Source organism: Elgaria multicarinata, chromosome 9 (assembly GCF_023053635.1).
Source record: "Elgaria multicarinata webbii isolate HBS135686 ecotype San Diego chromosome 9, rElgMul1.1.pri, whole genome shotgun sequence".
Lineage (NCBI taxonomy): Eukaryota > Metazoa > Chordata > Lepidosauria > Squamata > Anguidae > Elgaria > Elgaria multicarinata.
The window spans coordinates 91,589,359-91,607,449 of NC_086179.1; the positions used below are offsets into that span (position 1 = coordinate 91,589,359).

At 41.5% G+C, this 18,091-nt stretch overlaps 1 protein-coding gene across 1 annotated transcript in view; it reads right to left on the reverse strand.

The window, feature by feature from the left end:
- SCUBE1 (signal peptide, CUB domain and EGF like domain containing 1) overlaps nucleotides 1-18,091 on the reverse strand; it is a 133,773-nt gene that overhangs the window by 46,863 nt on the left and 68,819 nt on the right. The window contains exon 6 of the mRNA XM_063134325.1: nucleotides 11,309-11,431. Within this exon, the coding sequence (XP_062990395.1) occupies nucleotides 11,309-11,431 (123 nt within the window). The remainder of the gene's footprint in view (nucleotides 1-11,308; nucleotides 11,432-18,091) is intronic.

An 18,091-nucleotide genomic window follows, 5' to 3' on the forward strand; every position in this document is an offset into this window, starting at 1 on the left:
TCATTGTTTCCCAAAGCCTAGTTTTTGGTAGAGAATGCAACTTGATGTATTGATCATGAGAATGAAAACACTCAATAAAATGTGGTACGTTTTATGGATCGAATTTCTGCTGCCTTTATTGTGAAGTTGAAAAGCTGGACTTCACACTGTCAACAAAAGAAGTTGGATCCCATTTACATTAGAAGACGACTTTGTTCCTTTCAGGCTCCGCTGTATAATAATTTATGATTAGTAGTTCTGAAGTAATTTACTAAGAGGAATACTAAAAATGAATTTGTTGTTCATTAGCCACTTTAAGTCTCAATCAGTGAACCATAAGTAACCTTCAAGCTTGTTGGCTATACTGTTCCACAACATTCTGGTGATTTCTTCCTCTTCAGTGACCCAGACACAGGAGTGTCTCTGCCTAATGTATGAATAAGCAGGATTTACTCTCTTCTACCAGAATGGATAGCTTCCCTCGATCTCTGCTGAAAAATAAAGGGGCGCACTAGTATTATAACAGTATGGGGTAGTACCTGCCTCATCCCTGACATTGGAATCAGCAGTGCCCAGGACTGGGGACAAGTTTTGACCCTATCTAAACAATGTCCTTGGTTAGAGCCTTGCGAAAGTCGCCAACGGGAATTGCTGACTTCTAAGGGAGAAAGAGAGGTAATAATGTAAGGTGAAACCCCCAGGTCATCTTGTGACCAAACTGTCATTCCTCTGAGGCTGGAGAAGATCTTCCTTAACTTTCCCATGTCAAGACTTATATAGGAGACTGAGCAGTGAGCAGTTACAACTAAACTGGCTAAAGGAGTGAGGGTAGGTGACAACTGTGAGGAGTCCGGGCAGGAAAAAAAAAAGAGTACCATCTTTGTGGACTTGCACACAGAAGGCCTATTCTCATGGTATAAAACAAATGCGTGGAGGGAGATTGCACCCAGTGGCCTTACCTCTGACCTCCACACATTCAGCTAGATATGAAAGAGGCTCGACATACATACATTACAGAGCTGTATGTCAATAGGGCCTGTACACAGCATTGCAGTGTAAGGCAGGGATGCAGCCAGCAGACACAGAGAGGAGAGGTGCAAGACCATCTGACACAATCCTCCTCCTCTCTCCAAGGGTGAAGATTAAATGAGTACAGGGCTACTGCTTTATTGCCACCTCCCTGAATTCAGGAACAAGTCTTTAACAGCAATGAGAGCACTCCCAACTGGGGGGGGGGGGGGAAGATAAACCACCTGGAAGTTTGCCTGACCAAGATCCATGACCTGAAGCAGCAGTGATACATGACAGAAATGCAAATACAGCTCCCTGATTCTCTGCCTGTCAGTCATGCAAGTGGTAGAAATTATGAGAAAAAGAATGAGGAGCAATAGCACCTGGTGACAATGGCAGTGAGTGTCCCGGAGGGAGAGGGGCTCTCCCTCAAAAACATGGAGCTGGCACTAGTCAGAGTGTGGGCTTCTCATCCAGATTTTGACTAGGGTGCAGGGCTGGCGCTACCATTAGGCCAACTAGGCAGCTGCCTAGGGCGCAGACCTCAGAGGGGTGCTGTACTGACCTTTAAGGGTCACAGTTTTATACAAATTAGCTGTTAAAAGCTTAATAAAAGAGAAATACAATAGTTCAGAAACTCTTCTTGAACAGATGAATCAAAGTTGGCAACTTTTGGGTGTGTGTGTAGGCAAGTAGCTCGCCTTGCCTAGGGCGTAAAATAGTCTAGCACCAGCCCTGCTAGGGTGGAACTCTGCCCCATTCCTAGCTTTCGTTTCCCCTACCTGTTACTGAATATGAAAAAGAGGGTACAGTGATGGTTGAGTTGGAGGGGACATGAAGAGTTGGGATAGAAGAAGACTGTAGGACTAGAAGTAGAGCAAAGATTATCCGGTTGGCAATAAAAGAGTGGGAGTGAGGAGACGAGAAAATGGAACAGAATAGGAATGGAGGAGAAGGAAGTAAACTGAGGATAGAATTCTGTTGATCGGTAGTTATTAGGGTGTTTATTCTGGTCCAGTACTAGTTTAATATCTGCACAACTCCTTACTGCAGCTGAAGTGGGAAGAAAAAGTAAGAGGCCTGGATATTTTTAAACTGCTTGAACTCTTGCTACTTTTTCTCATGAACATAAAAGACACAGAGGCAGGGATGAAGTGCAAATGGAGAACCTGTAGGTGTTCCAGCTTTCAGAGGCTTTCCAAACCTTCCCAGAAGCCCATAGTGTCTGTGGTGTTCCCTTCCCTCTACTGAAGACAGAGTAAACCTTGACGTCCGTCTCATGTTCTGCCCTAGAGAAGGGACATCAAACCTGACCACCAGGATACCTGTTCAAACATGGGGTTTGTGTGGGCTTAGGTAAAAAATTATTTTAAAAATCACTTTGTGTTTGGATGCAAAATCTATTTTTAAAAGCAACCCATGTCACCTTCCTTGTGGTGCCCTCTGAATGCCCTCCTGCTTGGCCTCAGAGGATTGCATCAGTTTAATATTGCTCACATTTCCATCGACAAATAAAAGAGGAAAGTGCAGTGTTTTCTTCCTGTTGGTTTTCTAGTTTACAATTCAACCTATGCCCAATCCCCGTTCCTTTTACATTACAAGTTCTCAAAGCAGTTCCGTGTACAACTGGATGAAACGACAGATGGGAATAGAAAATGTTCTATTTGAAAGATCCAAGATTACTAGCTCTCCAAATCTTCTGCAAAAATAAAGTTTGGAAGCTTTTCCTTTAGATGGGTTGAGCGTTCTCTTTGCTCCTACTTCATTGTCAATTCCTCCCCTACTCTGCGAGAATTAACAGAAATTGTTTTTCTTATGTATACTTCGTGTAATTGGACAAACTTTAAACATTTGCTAGACGAGCTTTGGTTACAGAAAAAAAAAGTTAAATACATCAAAAAAAAGAAGGCTTGGCTAGAACCCTTCACTCTGATATGGTAGCTTTCCATGAGCACTTTTTACTTTCCCTATGACGCCCTACATCTTTCCTCACTTCTGCAGTCTATCTTTAACCGCCCGAAGAAAGCTGTTTGCTCAGTCAAGCATCCCTTCATCATGCTCAGATACATCTCCAGCTATAAGTTCTTACTATTGCTGAGGCCACCAGAAGGGGAGGAAGCAGCAGCCCTTCCATTGTGCTTAGATCTAGCTCCATGACCTGAAGAATGGAAGGTCAGCCATACCTGAAAAGGAATGCTGTTCTTTCCATCATTAGAATAATGTTTCACAGACTGAGACATTGGACCATCCGAGGAGGAAGGTGGAGCCAGGGTGGGAGAAGGAAGAAGAGCTGGGAACAACTTTGGTGGGCAAACACAGCAGAATGGATCAGAGGAGGATGGGTTGAAGGAAGAACATTGGGCACCTGGGCTGGAAGAATTCCAAGTGGACTGTATTGTAAATCATTTCAAAGCATAATGTCCTTGCTGCGTTTATGAAGCAAAATTACCTTGCTATGTGGATGAAACTAATTCTCTTTTATAAGATGTCTTGGGAGGCATTAGCCCTGAAATGTGGCATATAAATAAACAATAAATAAATAAATAAACAGTCTCCTGCCTGTGTTCTGTAGTACAGCTACTTCACCACTCACTTTTTCTGAACACGTAGGTTTACGCCCTTTACTCCTTTGTAGATTTGAAAAACCATAAATTTAAGCAATTCTTTAGCCACCAAATTAAGCGGAATTAAAGTAAACAGTACCTGTTAAAAGGTCAAAAATGGATGCAAAAATACATAAACAATACGAATAGCTACATCATCTTTCAACAAATATGTAATTAAATCTTTCTGATTCAGACTGTGGGAGGATTAAAACACCCAAAATAACCTGCCACAAGTCTCTCAAGAGCACTTTAAAATGCCTTGCCCAAAGGTTTCCAGAAAGAAAGAAAAACTGCAGAAGATTTATAAATTAAAACTGCACAAGGGTTACCAGCTAAAAAACTGTATTTTGCTATTAAGTTACTTTTTAATTATCTTTTACATGGTTTATATTAACGTTGCTGGTCTGTGACCATAATAAATGAAATGACAGTTATAAACAGACATGGTGAGAACCTCAAACCACCCTTGGGACTTCCATTTAAACAACAGCCACTGATGACGTTCTCTCAGTCAAGAAAGAAACAAAATACAGGTGATTCACACTTCGCTGATTCCTTGATTTCTATTAACTTCACTTTCTTCAACAACAGAAGTCATGCTGACTGCTTGAGTTCATCAATTACCCTCTAGGAACACCAGACAGGAGCTAAACACCAGACAGGCACTGGTTCAGGCTGTTCTGAACCAGTGCCTGGGCACGGTAATGGACTGGACGAGGGCTAACAAACTGAGACTCAATCCAGACAAGACAGAGGTACTGTTAGCGGGTGGTTTATCTGTCCGGCGAGGTGATGTTTGCCCTGTCCTGGACGGGGTTGCACTCTCCCTAAAGGATCGGGTCCGTAGTTTGGGGGTGCTCTTGGATCCAGAACTGTCACTTGAGGCACAGGTGAACGTGGCAAAGAGCACCTTTTATCAGCTTAGGCTGATATACCAACTGCGCCCTTATCTGGACAGAGATAACCTAGCTACTGTTATCCATGCTCTGATAACCTCTCGTTTGGATTACTGCAATGCGTTATACGTGGGGCTGCCTTTGAAAATGGTCCGGAAACTTCAACTGGTACAAAACAGGGCAGCACAGTTACTAATAGGGACTGGCCGACGAGACCACATCACACCAGTCTTTTTCCAGCTTCATTGGCTGCCAGTCCAGGTCCGGGCCCTATTCAAAGTGCTGGTATTAACATTTAAAGCCTTAAACATTTAAAGCCTTAAACGGCTTGGGGCCAGGCTATCTGAAGGAACGCCTCCTCCTTTTTGTACCTGCCCAGACCCTAAGGTCATCCTCAGGGGTCCTTCTCCGCGAGCCCCTGCCAAAGGAAGTGAGGCAGGTGGCTACCAGGAGGAGGGCCTTCTCTGCTGTGGCACCCCGGCTGTGGAATGAGCTCCCTAAGGAGGTTCGCTTGGCACCTACATTATATGCTTTTAGACGCCAGGTGAAGACCTTTTTATTCTCCTAGCATTTTAACAGTCTATAAATAAATTTTAACATGGTGTTTTAAATTTGTAATTTTGCATTGCTGCTGTTTTTATCTGGTTGAGCTTTTATATTGTATTTTATAGTATGGTTTTATACTGTTGTTTTATACTTTGAATATTTTTAATTTTTGTGAACTGCCCAGAGAGCTCTGGCTATTGGGCGGTATAGAAATGTAATAAATAAATAAATAAATAAATAAATAAATAAATAAAATAAAATAATCCAGGACTCACCTGTTTTTGTGAGTCAGATACTACTAACGATATAGCTGTTGTCAGCCTTTAGGTTCTAACTCCTCAGGCAGAAAACAAGAAAATATTTGCTGTTCATACCATGCCACTGTAACACCCAATGTTTCACCAGTAGAACACAGCTTTAATGGGGTTCTGTTGGTGAAAGTTGAACCCATGGAACTCATAAAACAAGGGAGACGGCCTTTTCAGTGGTGGCCCCCCCAATTATGGAATGATCTCCCTGATGAGGCTCGCCTGGCGCCAACATTGTTATCTTTTCGGCACCAGGTCAAGACTTTTCTCTTCTCCCAGGCATTTAACAGCATTTAACAACATATGCTAAGTTTGTTTGTTTTTTAACGGACTCCAGAACTGTTGTTGTTTAAATGGATACTGTTGTTTTATACTGTTGTTTTTATATTTTTTGATGGTTTTAAATTTTGTATCCTTTTTAATGTTCACTGTTTTTAACTTTTGTAAACCGCCCCAGAGAGCTTCGGCTATGGGGCGGTATATAAATTTAGTAAATAAATAAAAGTGAACAACAACAAAAAAGAGGAACAGCCAGCCTAGTCCCGTGGTATTCTTTTTCCCCTAAAGTCTCAATAGCTTTCTCAATAATATGACGGGGTGACCGGTTCAAAAATGTTCTATTATTCTGAGATACTGAGAAAGCAGTGGAGGCTGGTGGCTCCGATGTCAGTGGGGCAATGAATTTGCTCCGGGTTTCAGACAGGACTCTAAAGTCCTGACTGGTTTTGACTTAAACCTGGAGCAGATTCACCGCCTCACGGACATTGGAGCCACTAGCCTCCACTGTGGGAAAGTCTTCCCACCATAATGTTTTGTAAATGTTTTTCCACGTGAGGACTCCACCACATTTTTTTAAAAAAGGATCCAGACCTCAGATTCAGCATGTAATCCAGCCATTTTCTCTTTCACCACATGTTTTCTTAGCAGCCATTTCTCCCCTCATTTTCTCTATGATATATTTAGATATGAAACCATGAGGGAAAGAAACTTCCCTTACTCCAGCTGCTATTCTCCCTTCCTCTATTACAGTCGTCTCTTCCCATGACTTAGGGTGACCATATGGAAAGGAGGACTGGGCTCCTGTATCTTTAACAGTTGTATTGAAAAGGAAATTTCAGCAGGTGTCATTTGTATATATGGGGAACCTGGGGAAATTCCCTCTTCATCACACCAGTTAAAGCTGCAGGAGCCCTGCCCTCTTTTAAATCTGGTCACTCTTGTATAGCTCCTGCAGCTTTAACTGTTGTGATGGAGAGGGAATTTCACCAGGTTCCCCATATATACAAATGATACCTGCTGAAATTCCCTTTTCTGTGCAACTGTTAAAGATACAGGAGCCCTGTCCTCCTTTTCATAGGGTCACCCTACATGACTATTTGTTTTAGGTTATGTTGTCTTCTTGACCAAAAAGCTCTTCATGGCAGAGCCAATATTTTGCTACTGTCTAGTGAGCATAAGAGAAATCAATTTTGTTATTACCCATTAACACAATAACAATTAATAACTCTTTTCACCACCTACCACCAGCATTGCAATCCATCAAACATTTAAATAACATATTAGGGCAATATGACTCGGCTTCTCTCACGGAAAACGATTTTCTTTCCTGTACATATATTTTTAGTGGCATAAGAGTCAGTCACCACGAGGTCTATCTCAACAGTGAAACAACTGAATGAGCTCCGATGTTTAAAAGACAATTTGGTGGCACCTAACATCTCATATTACATATTCTCTTGTGGAATATGGAAGACTACCTGATGATACTTTGTAATTCCAAACTCCGTTTTGAGACACGTATGCCATGCCCTATTATTAATTTGTATACTGTATGCTAGAATCGAGGTAATAGAAATAATTTGTTGTTTTTCCTACTAAGTTTAAATGGGTACAATTTCGTTGTAAATAAAACTACCTTTCAATGGAATTATTTGTGACATTTTCCTCCAAACATCTCCCAAAAATTCTGTGTGAGTGTTTCGCCTCACAACAAGTCTGTAAGGTGTGTTAAACTCATTAAGAGGCCATGCAGTGAATGTAACTATGCAGAGATTTGAAACCATTTCCTATGTGCAAATCCAAGGGTCAAGGCAGACCACCATGCTCCAATGTGACTTAATAGTTCCATAGAATTCAAGCACAAGCATGACACATAGCTCTCCATTCCCCATAATACTTAATTTAAGACCGTGTCACCTTGTTGTGCAATGAAATCACTCAAGTTTCACATCAGTCTTGACATTATTTTGACAGACAAATGCCAGCTTCTTCTTGACTGACACCAGCCACGGTGCTATTTCCGCCGACTCACATAATACAATCTATGACATTCTATGCTCAGCTTGCCCTCTACCCACAATAGTCGACTTTATGCGGCAGGGTCTTGCTATTTACTGTTTTACTCTGTACAGCACCATGTACATTGATGGTGCTATATAAATAAATAATAATAATAATAATAATAATAATAATAATAATAATGCAGCCTACCCAAGGTCTAATCACACATTCTTCTCAGAGATGGACAATACCAATAGAAAGCTATAGGAAGTCTTAACATCTGTAATTCCCCCACCCCATCACCAGGGCTCTTCCATCCATTATATAAGACCATAGCTAGATGGGGCGAAATCCCAGGGCAACCCTGGGATTGTCCCTGTGCATTCACATGACGCACAAGGGATCCTGGGATCAGGGAGGGATGATCCCTCCCTTGCCCAGGGATCTTGCCCTACCCTTTGCGCCCGGTTTTTCCGTGGTCCTGGGCTGAGCCCAAGACCGTGGAATGTGTGGCCGGGCGTTGCAGTTTGTCCCGGTTCCTCGTGAGGAGCCAGGACCCACGCACAGGGTGCAGAGCTCCTCAGGAGCACTGCGCCCATTGGGGGTGGGGTGGGGTGGGAGCGGGGAATATATATATATATATATATATATATATATATATATATATACCATACCTTTTGCACACAAGCGCTCGTGCACATCTTCCCCTTTAAGAAAAAAACCCCAAATGGCGGGCGCGACGCCTCTCCCTCTGAAGTTGTCGCACCCCACGTGTGAACAGAGGGGGAAATCGCGCGATAAAAATATTGCGAGATCTTCACCCTTCCGTCCCGCTAGACCAGTCTAGCTAAGGCCTAAGGAATAGGGAGAGGTGAAAGCGATAATTATTAGATATTTCAAAATCTCCACCCACACCCCAATTTGATACTTTGTATGGTCCTTAAATATTCAAAATGCTGGGTAAACTTGCTTTAAATAAAAGCCATGGTTTTAGTTTTTGTGAACCGCCCAGGGAGCTTCGGCTGTTGGGCAGTATAAAAATGAAATAAATAAATAAATAAATAAATAAATATTTACTGCTATAATCAGGAAAATAAAAACCATGAATATATTCTTATGCTTTAAATTGCTCTCCAGTTACACATAGAACTAGCACATTTTTCTTCACACTCCAGAAAGCTTTGTTATCCTTCAAAATATAGGTTCTCCTTTGTGGGATTGTTTAAAGAACAGAAATATTTTTAATGTTTTTCCATATCTCAGAACACGTGCATCCTGTTCTGGGACTGACTGTGGAAATCATCCCATGACAAAAAGGGTGGTGTGAAGGGGTCTGAAGCACAAAATCTGGAAGGTTAAACTGAGAATGAGGTTGAAGTGAGGGTGGTGCTAAACAGGCCTTCATCGACATTTCCACAAGTTCCTTCTCTAAGTTCTACACAGCAAAAACATGTACTATGCAATTCATCATGCATATTCACAGCCCATAACTCCTGGGAGTGGCTCTGTAGGAGTATGGGCTGTAAGATTTATGCTTTTCAACATTTCGCAACACTAAGCCAAGTTGTTTCCTGTTTGGGATTTTAATCCCCCTATATGGGATCAATCCTAAACTAAGTCCAGTTAGTGATGTCTGATGAAGGCAGAGACTAGACTCACCGGTCCCACTTCCCAACTAGGGCGATATCCCGGGGATTGTCCCGGGATCATCCCTGTGCATCCACATGACGCACAGGGGATCCCGGGGGCGGGGGAGGGGATGATCCCTCCACTTCCCTGGGATATCGCCATACCCTTTCTTCGCAGCTTTTCCCGAGGTCCCAGGATGATCCCAAGGACTGTGGGTGGTGTGGCCACCCATCCCGGCTTCTTCCCCCTTCCCCATGAATAGCAGTGGTCATCAGAGGGAAGGAGCAGGGATGGGAAGAGACCAGGGCCATTGGGGGTGGGGAGTGGGGCTTTTTTAAATCACTATTTTGCTGGAGCGCACGTTCGCTCCAGCTCCTCTTCTTTTTTTAAAAAAAATGGCACGTGCAATGTCCTCCTTCCTCACTGGACGTCACGCGCTGCATGTGAACACATGGGGAGGATCTCATGATTTTATTTTTATTTATTTTATTGCATTTGTATACCGCCCCATAGCCGAAGCTCTCTGGGCGGTTCACATAAGATAAAAACACTTAAAAAAACCAATATATAAATATATACCAGCATATCGTGAGATCCTCCCCCTCCTTCCCAGAAGGCTGGGAGATGTAGACTTGCCCTAGGTTTGTTGAGATACCACTGATAAGCTAGAAGGATGCATGATCCAAGCACTCCATAAACAACTAGCATCTTGCTTAGCCTAGAGTGCCAGATATTACACACACATACATATACATACTCTCTCTCTTTCTTTCTCTCTCTCTCTCTCACACACACACACACACAAATCAAAAGTCAAAATCTCAAAGATGAGAATCTAGGCAACTTAACCAGGTCATCCAAGGCAGCTCAACAAGCTATTGGGCGGTATAAAAATGAAATAAATATATAAATAAATAAAATAAATACTCTGAGTTGGTATTTGAATTTAGAATATCTCACCTACCACAATTGAAACATATACAGACATCTATTTATCTGCTGCATAATTTCACTCTGTTAGAATTAAAGTATAAAGTGGGTCTTAAAATACAGGTTTATAGTGCTCTTAAAATAATGACCAATACACCTGCACCCAGTTGGTTAAAGGAGGGAGCTGGAAGGAGACAAGCCACACACCAGCAAAGAAGCCTCTTGTTGTGTTTCTCAGAACACTCCTGCTTTCAATGGGAGGCAAATGAGTAGGCTTGCTAAGTAATCTACAAAGCTTTTTTTAAGCAACAAACTCTTTTACCTGAATAGAGTCTTATCTCTTGAAAACGTCCCCCCGAGGCAAAACTATGCAAACTAAGCAAGACAACTGTCCATTCAAGAATAGGAAGCTACTTCTCAAACGCCCATAACTTCAGAACGCCTGGTATAGAGGCAGGTTCTGGCATAATCTAACTGACTTTCTTACACCTTCCTTAGGCATCGTGCATTTGAGCTTCGGGTGGACCTTAGCATCAGCTAGCTTGTCAGGACGCTCACCTCCGGAAGAAACCTCACTTCCCCCTGAGTGTGTAGGATTTGGCCTTGAGGAGATAAGCTCTGGAGAGGGCTGACTCCCAGCTGGGGAATCACCTGTGAGAGCTTCCTCCCCCACTGGTACAGGCTGGCTGGTGTCTGGAGCTGCATCTTCTAGTTCTGAATCTGATTCTGATTGATTACCTGAAACATCTTCTCCCAAAACAGGGGCAGTAGGGTTAGACATGACACCTCTTCACAACAACAGGCTACAGCTGGTTTGGTGATACACCTTAAACCCAGTTAAAGGTATTTAGATTAGGGACCTGAAAGCAATTCGGACATTTTGCAGGTTCTAGCAAAGTTTGACATTCTACCTAGAAAAACCTTTATTTTGGAAAATAACTGTAACAACTCAATTACAGCAATTCTATTACACCTTTTTCTGTAGAGACCTTTGTGATAGATATCCAAACAAGCCTTCTGGGGCTTGTATTTTTTTTTTTTAATCACTGAATTAATAAATTTGGTACCATCACAAATTTAAGAAGAAACCCATATAACCAAAATGTGATTAAAACAGTATTACCTTGGCAGGTTCGTTCATCTGTTAGTAGTTTATAGCCTTTCTGGCAGCTGCACTCAAAGCTGCCCACCGTGTTTCGGCAGAAGTGGTCACAACCACCATTGTTTACCAGACACTCATCTATATCTATCAGAAACAGAACAAAACAGAACAAAACATCAGTCCTATATCTTCTGAGGGGGAAAGGAGAGAAACATTAGTCTTCCCACTCCTCAGTCCCAATCCTTGGAAACAGTGAAATCGGTTCTGCAGAATGAATATCTGACCTAAGATTCTCACCATGGAGCATCCTTGCCCACTGAGATGAAGGAAGGCAAATAATTTAACGGGGGAAGATATTAGTGCAATGGGAAATACTCTGTCAAGAATTGGGGCGAAATGAAAAAAAACAAATGCTGAGGAAAATTGGTGAAGAGAAACTGAAACGCTGTTGAACGATCACATTCAGCCCTGTAAGTAGACCATTTCTACGCATCCGGTGCCTTTCAACTGTCCCATAGCCGTTACTAAAATTAATTAACTTCTATTAATGGCCCTCCTGGCCATCTTTCTGCTCTCACATCACTACTGTGACTGGTGCTCTTTCTGACCTGTATTCCTGGAACTTACTTCTTTCAAATCCTTCCCCCAAACCTACCTTTACTGTGATGCTTTTGCGCAACCCTCGCTCCCCTTCACTACTGCAATTAAGCCTCTAATAAAGCCCAAGTAGATGTAAAGACGGGTGCAATCTTATACCTGTTTAGACAGAAAAGAGTCCTACTACCCACAGCAGTTCCAGCGTTCCCCAGCCAGCCATGCATCCTCAGACAATTTATTCTGTTTATCTCTATCCACACCTTTCTCCCCATCCTGTTTTCCTCCCCTGACAAATTTTAGATTGGAAACTCCTCAGGGCAGGGACCCGTCCTCTTTTATTCTTTAAAATATCGTGTATGCTGAACTGCACCCTTATCTGGGCAAAGAAAGCCTAGCTACAGTTTTCCACGCTCTGCTAACCTCTCATCCAGGTTATTGCAATGCGTTATACGTGGAGCTGCCTTTAAAAACATTTTAAAAACTTCTGCTGGTACAAAACAGGGCAGCAAGACTGTTAACAGGGAGTGGCCAACGAGACCACATTATGCCAGTCCTTTTCTAGCTTCACTTGCTGCCAATCCCGATCAATTCAAAGTGCTGGTATTAACATTTAAAGCCCTAAATGGCTTGGGGCCAAGTTATCTGAAGGAACGCCTCCTCCCATATGTACCTGCCCAGACCCTAAGAACACCTTCAGGGTTCCTTGTCCTTGAGCCCCTGCCAAAGGAAGTGAGGCAGGTGGCTATCAGGAGGAGGGCCTTCTCTGCTGTGGCACCCTGGCTGTGGCATAAGCTCCCTAGAGAGGTTCGCCTGGCACCTAAGTTATACTCTTTTCAATACCAGGTGAAGACCTTTTTATTTTCCCAGTATTTAAACAGTTTACCATCTTAGTCTTTTAACTTTGCTGTTTTAAATCTGTATTTTAGATGTATTTATTTACTTTATTTATTTATTACACTTATATACCGACCCCATAGCCAGAGCTCTCTGGGCGGTTTACAGAAATTCTAAAATTGAGATAAAAACGAGTATACAAAATTTAAAATTTTAAAACACAGAACATACACACATAAAGCATTAAAAACCGTTAAAAAAACTAAGCATGTGAGTGATTAAGATGTGCTGCCATATGCCTGGGCAAAGACCTGTATAAATCTCTGCATTGCTGCTTGGTTTTACCCTGGTTGTGCTTTTATATTGTGTTTTTATACTGTTGTTTGTTTCATACTTTGAATTGTATTTGAAGGTTGTAACTTTTGTGAACCACCCAGAGAGCTTTGGCTATTGGGCGGTACAGAAATTCAATAAATGAATAAATAAATAAATAAATTTACAATTCTGTAGAAAGAGTGCCTACTTTGCTAACTTTTGGTCACTTAGATACATATTTTGAAACAGATAAATGAATACAACAAACAGCATACCCATTAACCCTGGTTATTCTAATGTTTGGATATCTCCCAGATCATTAGGCAAATGGCTTGGAAGAGTTATTGTGGCTAGACTGGGAGCTGGGTTCCATTGCTTCTTCTTTACTAGTTCTATGCACTTTGTGCAGTCCCACTGAAGGTAATCAAATGTAGTAAAACAATAATAAGAAACAGTAAAAGCATCAGTTCATAATCTTATGTTCATTTCTGCGCTGGTAAAGTCCTCATGGGGTGACCACATTTTCAGAAAGGCAAGAGTCTGTCTGAAATTGTGGTCTGAAAGTCCGATTCAAAACCAGTGCAAAGCTTGGGATGAATTGTTGTGGTTTTGGTTCTTCTGTCAGCACTACCACAAAGCAGATTTAAACAGAGGAATCCAATTTATTGCAGGATGTTAGAAAACAACTGAGCTGTTCCAAAGCTATGCAAACTTCACATCAGCTACAATAAAACTGTTATATTTTAATGTCTAACGCTGTGATTCCAAGTCAATAACCTTAGGCTGCTAACATTGAAAATAAATACCAGACTAAAGATGTCAAACTCTGGTCAAAATGGTCACCTCAGTGATAAAAACATACTAAATAGTCTGTTGGCTTATTTCTGCCCTAAGTGTTTCCCATATTCTGTTACTGATTCTGTAAGAAAATAAAATGGTGCAACATTCTATATAGTTCATGATATATCACGTGATTAGTTTTCTATAGATATCTGGAAACAAAACAGCAGATGTATTTTAGAAAATGCTTAATATTCTGAAGACTTTTCTTGACAATATAGTTTCAGCACAAATACCTGTTACTGTCCTAGGATAATTATGGGGGGCAGCATATAAAACAAATAAATAAAACTTACCAGTCATCCTGAATTTACCTCTGAACAAAAATGTTTTTGAATCTCTCTGAGAGTTTTAAACAGGGCTAAAATGGAATATGAAATACTACATTAAAGTAGTTAGCTACACCTGAAGATTCAGTGTTTTAGTCTTTTTTCTCAGAATCTCCAAGGAAAAGAGTAAATCTCAAGGCAAGCACCCAGGACCATGGGGCAGATTATCTTCTGCTTGTCCTTTTGCCATTTGGTCCAATGTCCATGTGCATCAAACTCCAACCTTGAAATAGTAGGCACAACTGCATGGCTTCCTTGACCTGCCTGATGCCATCCTCTGCTCCTACCAGGAACCACTAAGTTCCACCCATCGCTCACTATGCTCTTGAGTGGTGTTTGAATTTAAGCTCAGTGGTATTTAGAATGACAGCAATATGAAAAATCTGAACCACAAGTATTTCAATTTGAAAATCAGTGCACATTTTAATGCTTTGACATTTAAAAACCCTGCAAATAAAGGAAACTTTCTATGTCAGAGTTCACAGAATCACAAACCCAAATCCAAACCCCATGCTTCTTATCCAGTAAGTTCGCTAGAATTCTACATTCGTTTTGAATATTCATGTCCATTTTTATATTATTCACAGGGAATCCAACAGCAGCATCTGAATTTTTGCTTTATTTTATGTTTGAAGCAGAAACTACTTGGGGTATCAGAAATACAACAGAGAGGGCTGTAGAGAAACTCAAGAATGAACAAAAGAGAGGCCATGGCTAGACCAGGCCTATATCCCGGGATCATTCCGGGATCATCCCTGTGCATCCAAATGACACACAGGGGATCCCGGGAGCAGGCAGGGATGACCCTGCCATTTGCCTGGGAGTGGGATAATCCTTAGGTCTAGCTAAGGCCACAGAGAGAGAGAGAGAGAGAGAGAGAGGGAGGGAAAGACAGCTGCATAAATAGAATTGGTTCTCAATGTGTTCCAAAGAAACTCGTCATAAAGCAAAATGTGATGCCTATTGATGAAAAATACTTAGGAAAACTTTTCTACTTCAGGTCACCTAAGCAGACCCTTAGATACCAGGACGGAATAACGGTACACAAAAATGGATGTTTCCATGAACACCTTTACATGTTTGATATAATTTGATTCTATGCTTTAACATAATGCTAGCTCATCTTTTGGGGAGCCATAAAAGAAACACATGCACACGCACACACACACACACACACGAACCTCCTTTGACTATAGGAGACCCGGTTATTAGTTGGTGTGAACTGGTATTATTCCACTAAAGTTGATGAAGAATTGCTAATTTGGAAGCAACTGAAAAGTCTTGGATCAAAATTGAGAATCATGCACTTTCATGATGCGTTTTGAAACCAGAGCCTTCAAAACAGGAGGGAGATCAAAGCTGTTAACTGCAAAAACATTCTAAGCAACATAAATAATGCCATGTCTCATTTTCACTGTATTTCTTTCCATGGCTGTAGCAAGAATGTAAAAATTATTTCACTCTATGGAGGGCAGAACGTTACTGCATTTCACTTGAAAGGGAACAGAACCCAAATGTTTCACCTCTAACCAAGTCAATGGCTTCCATTATTTTTCTTTCCACAGCTGTAAAAAAAAAAAGTCTTGTGAAAATAACAAATGATCCCACAGCATGAAACAACCAGGGCTCATTTATCTTCGCATAGGTTGGTATCCAATTTTATAATATCCAAAGTATGAGATGCACTAAGTCATTGTTTTCGTCAAATATCTGTCCGCACAGCCGTAAATTTTAATAAAGAGAAAAGTAAAAAAACAAAATAAAAATCAATTCTTAGGGCATGTTCACAGATGCAAGCTAATCACTGGATTGCTACAGCAAATAACATTTCAAATGTGCATGCCTCATTACAAATGAACACCTCAGTGAAAACTTTCATTTGAGCATGCTCCTAGATAAGGCCTTTATTGTGCAATTGCCCTACCTCAGCTACAGAAAGAGTCACCATCAATTTGTAACCTTCTCATGTTTTCCCACTGCTTCTTCCATCTTTTTTCTTCACACTCACACAAATCCACGAAGGAGGAAAAGGCAAAACACCTGCACTACGTCTTGCATTTGGTGACACTTAAAGCAATCCTTTGGAAAACATCCCAGGAATCAATGCATGCGTGAACCGCATTGGAAGACAACAGGGTGATGACAAGAAGAAAAAGCAAGGTGTGAGCGTGAACAAATGCATGCACATATACTTGACCTTTGGGAAATCATTTTGTTGTATACATGGCTGCAACCCTATACACACTTACCTGGTAGTAAGGCTTAATGAATAAAGTGGGTTGTACTTCTGAGTATATATGTCTAGGATTGTGCTCTTAATGTTTGAAAATGGGTGAATCATAAATTGTAGAGGAATTGTAGGCAGCAAACCAAACGAAACCAAACCCAGAGCTGACATACAGGCCTGGCTTATGCCTCTGATTATACTCTATTGTTTCAGAAGCTTTAAGCAGGGGAACATAAAACCTAGGTGTCTTAAGATAAGTTGCATGGCTGCACACTGACAAGAAGGAACTGACAGTCCTTTTTGGTTTTAATGCCATGTCAGGAAGATTTGTTCAGTGTAATTGACATGGGTTCTCAAATGACTGGACCGACCTGGTTTGCATCAGATCTGTGTATGTACACACCCACCCACACACCCACCCCGACCATAAACTCCTCAAGTATGCCAATAAATTGTAAAGCAGATTTTTTTTTTACATTATAGTCTTTCAGAATCACCTACTTTCATAAAAGTTAGCTGGACAAGTATCTCCTTCATTCTGCTGTTCAAATGAAAGCATAATTCATTTATAACTCAGGTTGGCAAGTTAAGGATGGAACTGTACATGATGCATAACTCCAGGATTCTCAGTTTTTATACAATGGACCTGCTGAGGCTATAATTTGAAGTTGAAGACCAATATGGAGGGTGGGGTGTTTCTTAATGCTTTTCCGCTGGAAGTTACCCCCAAGTTACCCCCTTTGGAGAAAATATATGAAAACCCACATCTTTTCTTCCATGAGGGTAAAAGCAGCTGTGGGGGGTTGGGGAGGGTTGCGTTGATTTTCAGGCAGAGGTGGAAAGGGTTAAGAAGCCCCTTTCATCTATCCTGCCCTTTCTTGTCAAATCACAGCTTTCTTTAAGTAGGTTCCTCAAGAAAAGAATCTCTGATAGGCTTCCAGCAGTCAGGATGAACCTTCTGGCACACCCTAGTCTGTCCAACTGCTTGTGGAGTTTCGGTGCCCTATTGCGATGAGTCCAGAAACACTGAACTTCCCAAAACCACTTCTAAAAACATTAAAACACAAGTGGTAGATTTTAAACCACGCGGTCTTTCACATAGGGAAGAGTTCAGTGAGAAATTCCTTTTAAAACAACACAGCCAAATGACCAAATATAAAAAGAAGTTTATTTAAGGAAAAAAGGAGAAATGACAGGGAGAAACCAGGGAAAGCAACAGGCACACATATACACAGAATTCCAAATAAAATCAAAGAGTCAGGCCTTAGCTAAACCTAAGGTTTACCCGGGATTGTCCCGAGGTCATACCTGTACATGTAAATGACACACAGGGGATCCCGGGAGCAGGCAGGGACGACCCCAGGATAAACCTTAGGTTTAGCTAAGGTCTCAGTCTAACAGATCTAGTCACATCACCTCCCTGAGTACAACCTTGGATCCTACAGCATATGTCAATTTTTTTGCAGAGAAAGTGAGACCACTGGGCTTCCAGTTAGATGGTATAAAGGAAAAGCTGTAGAAGGACTGAGGGGATCTTTCTTATAGGGATCTCCACGCAGTAAAAGCCAGCCCCTTTGCAGAGCCTGATGGTTACTCTGTCAATAATGCAATAACCTCCATTTTTTATGTCAGTGGTCTTGCCGAAAATAACCTATTGGCTGG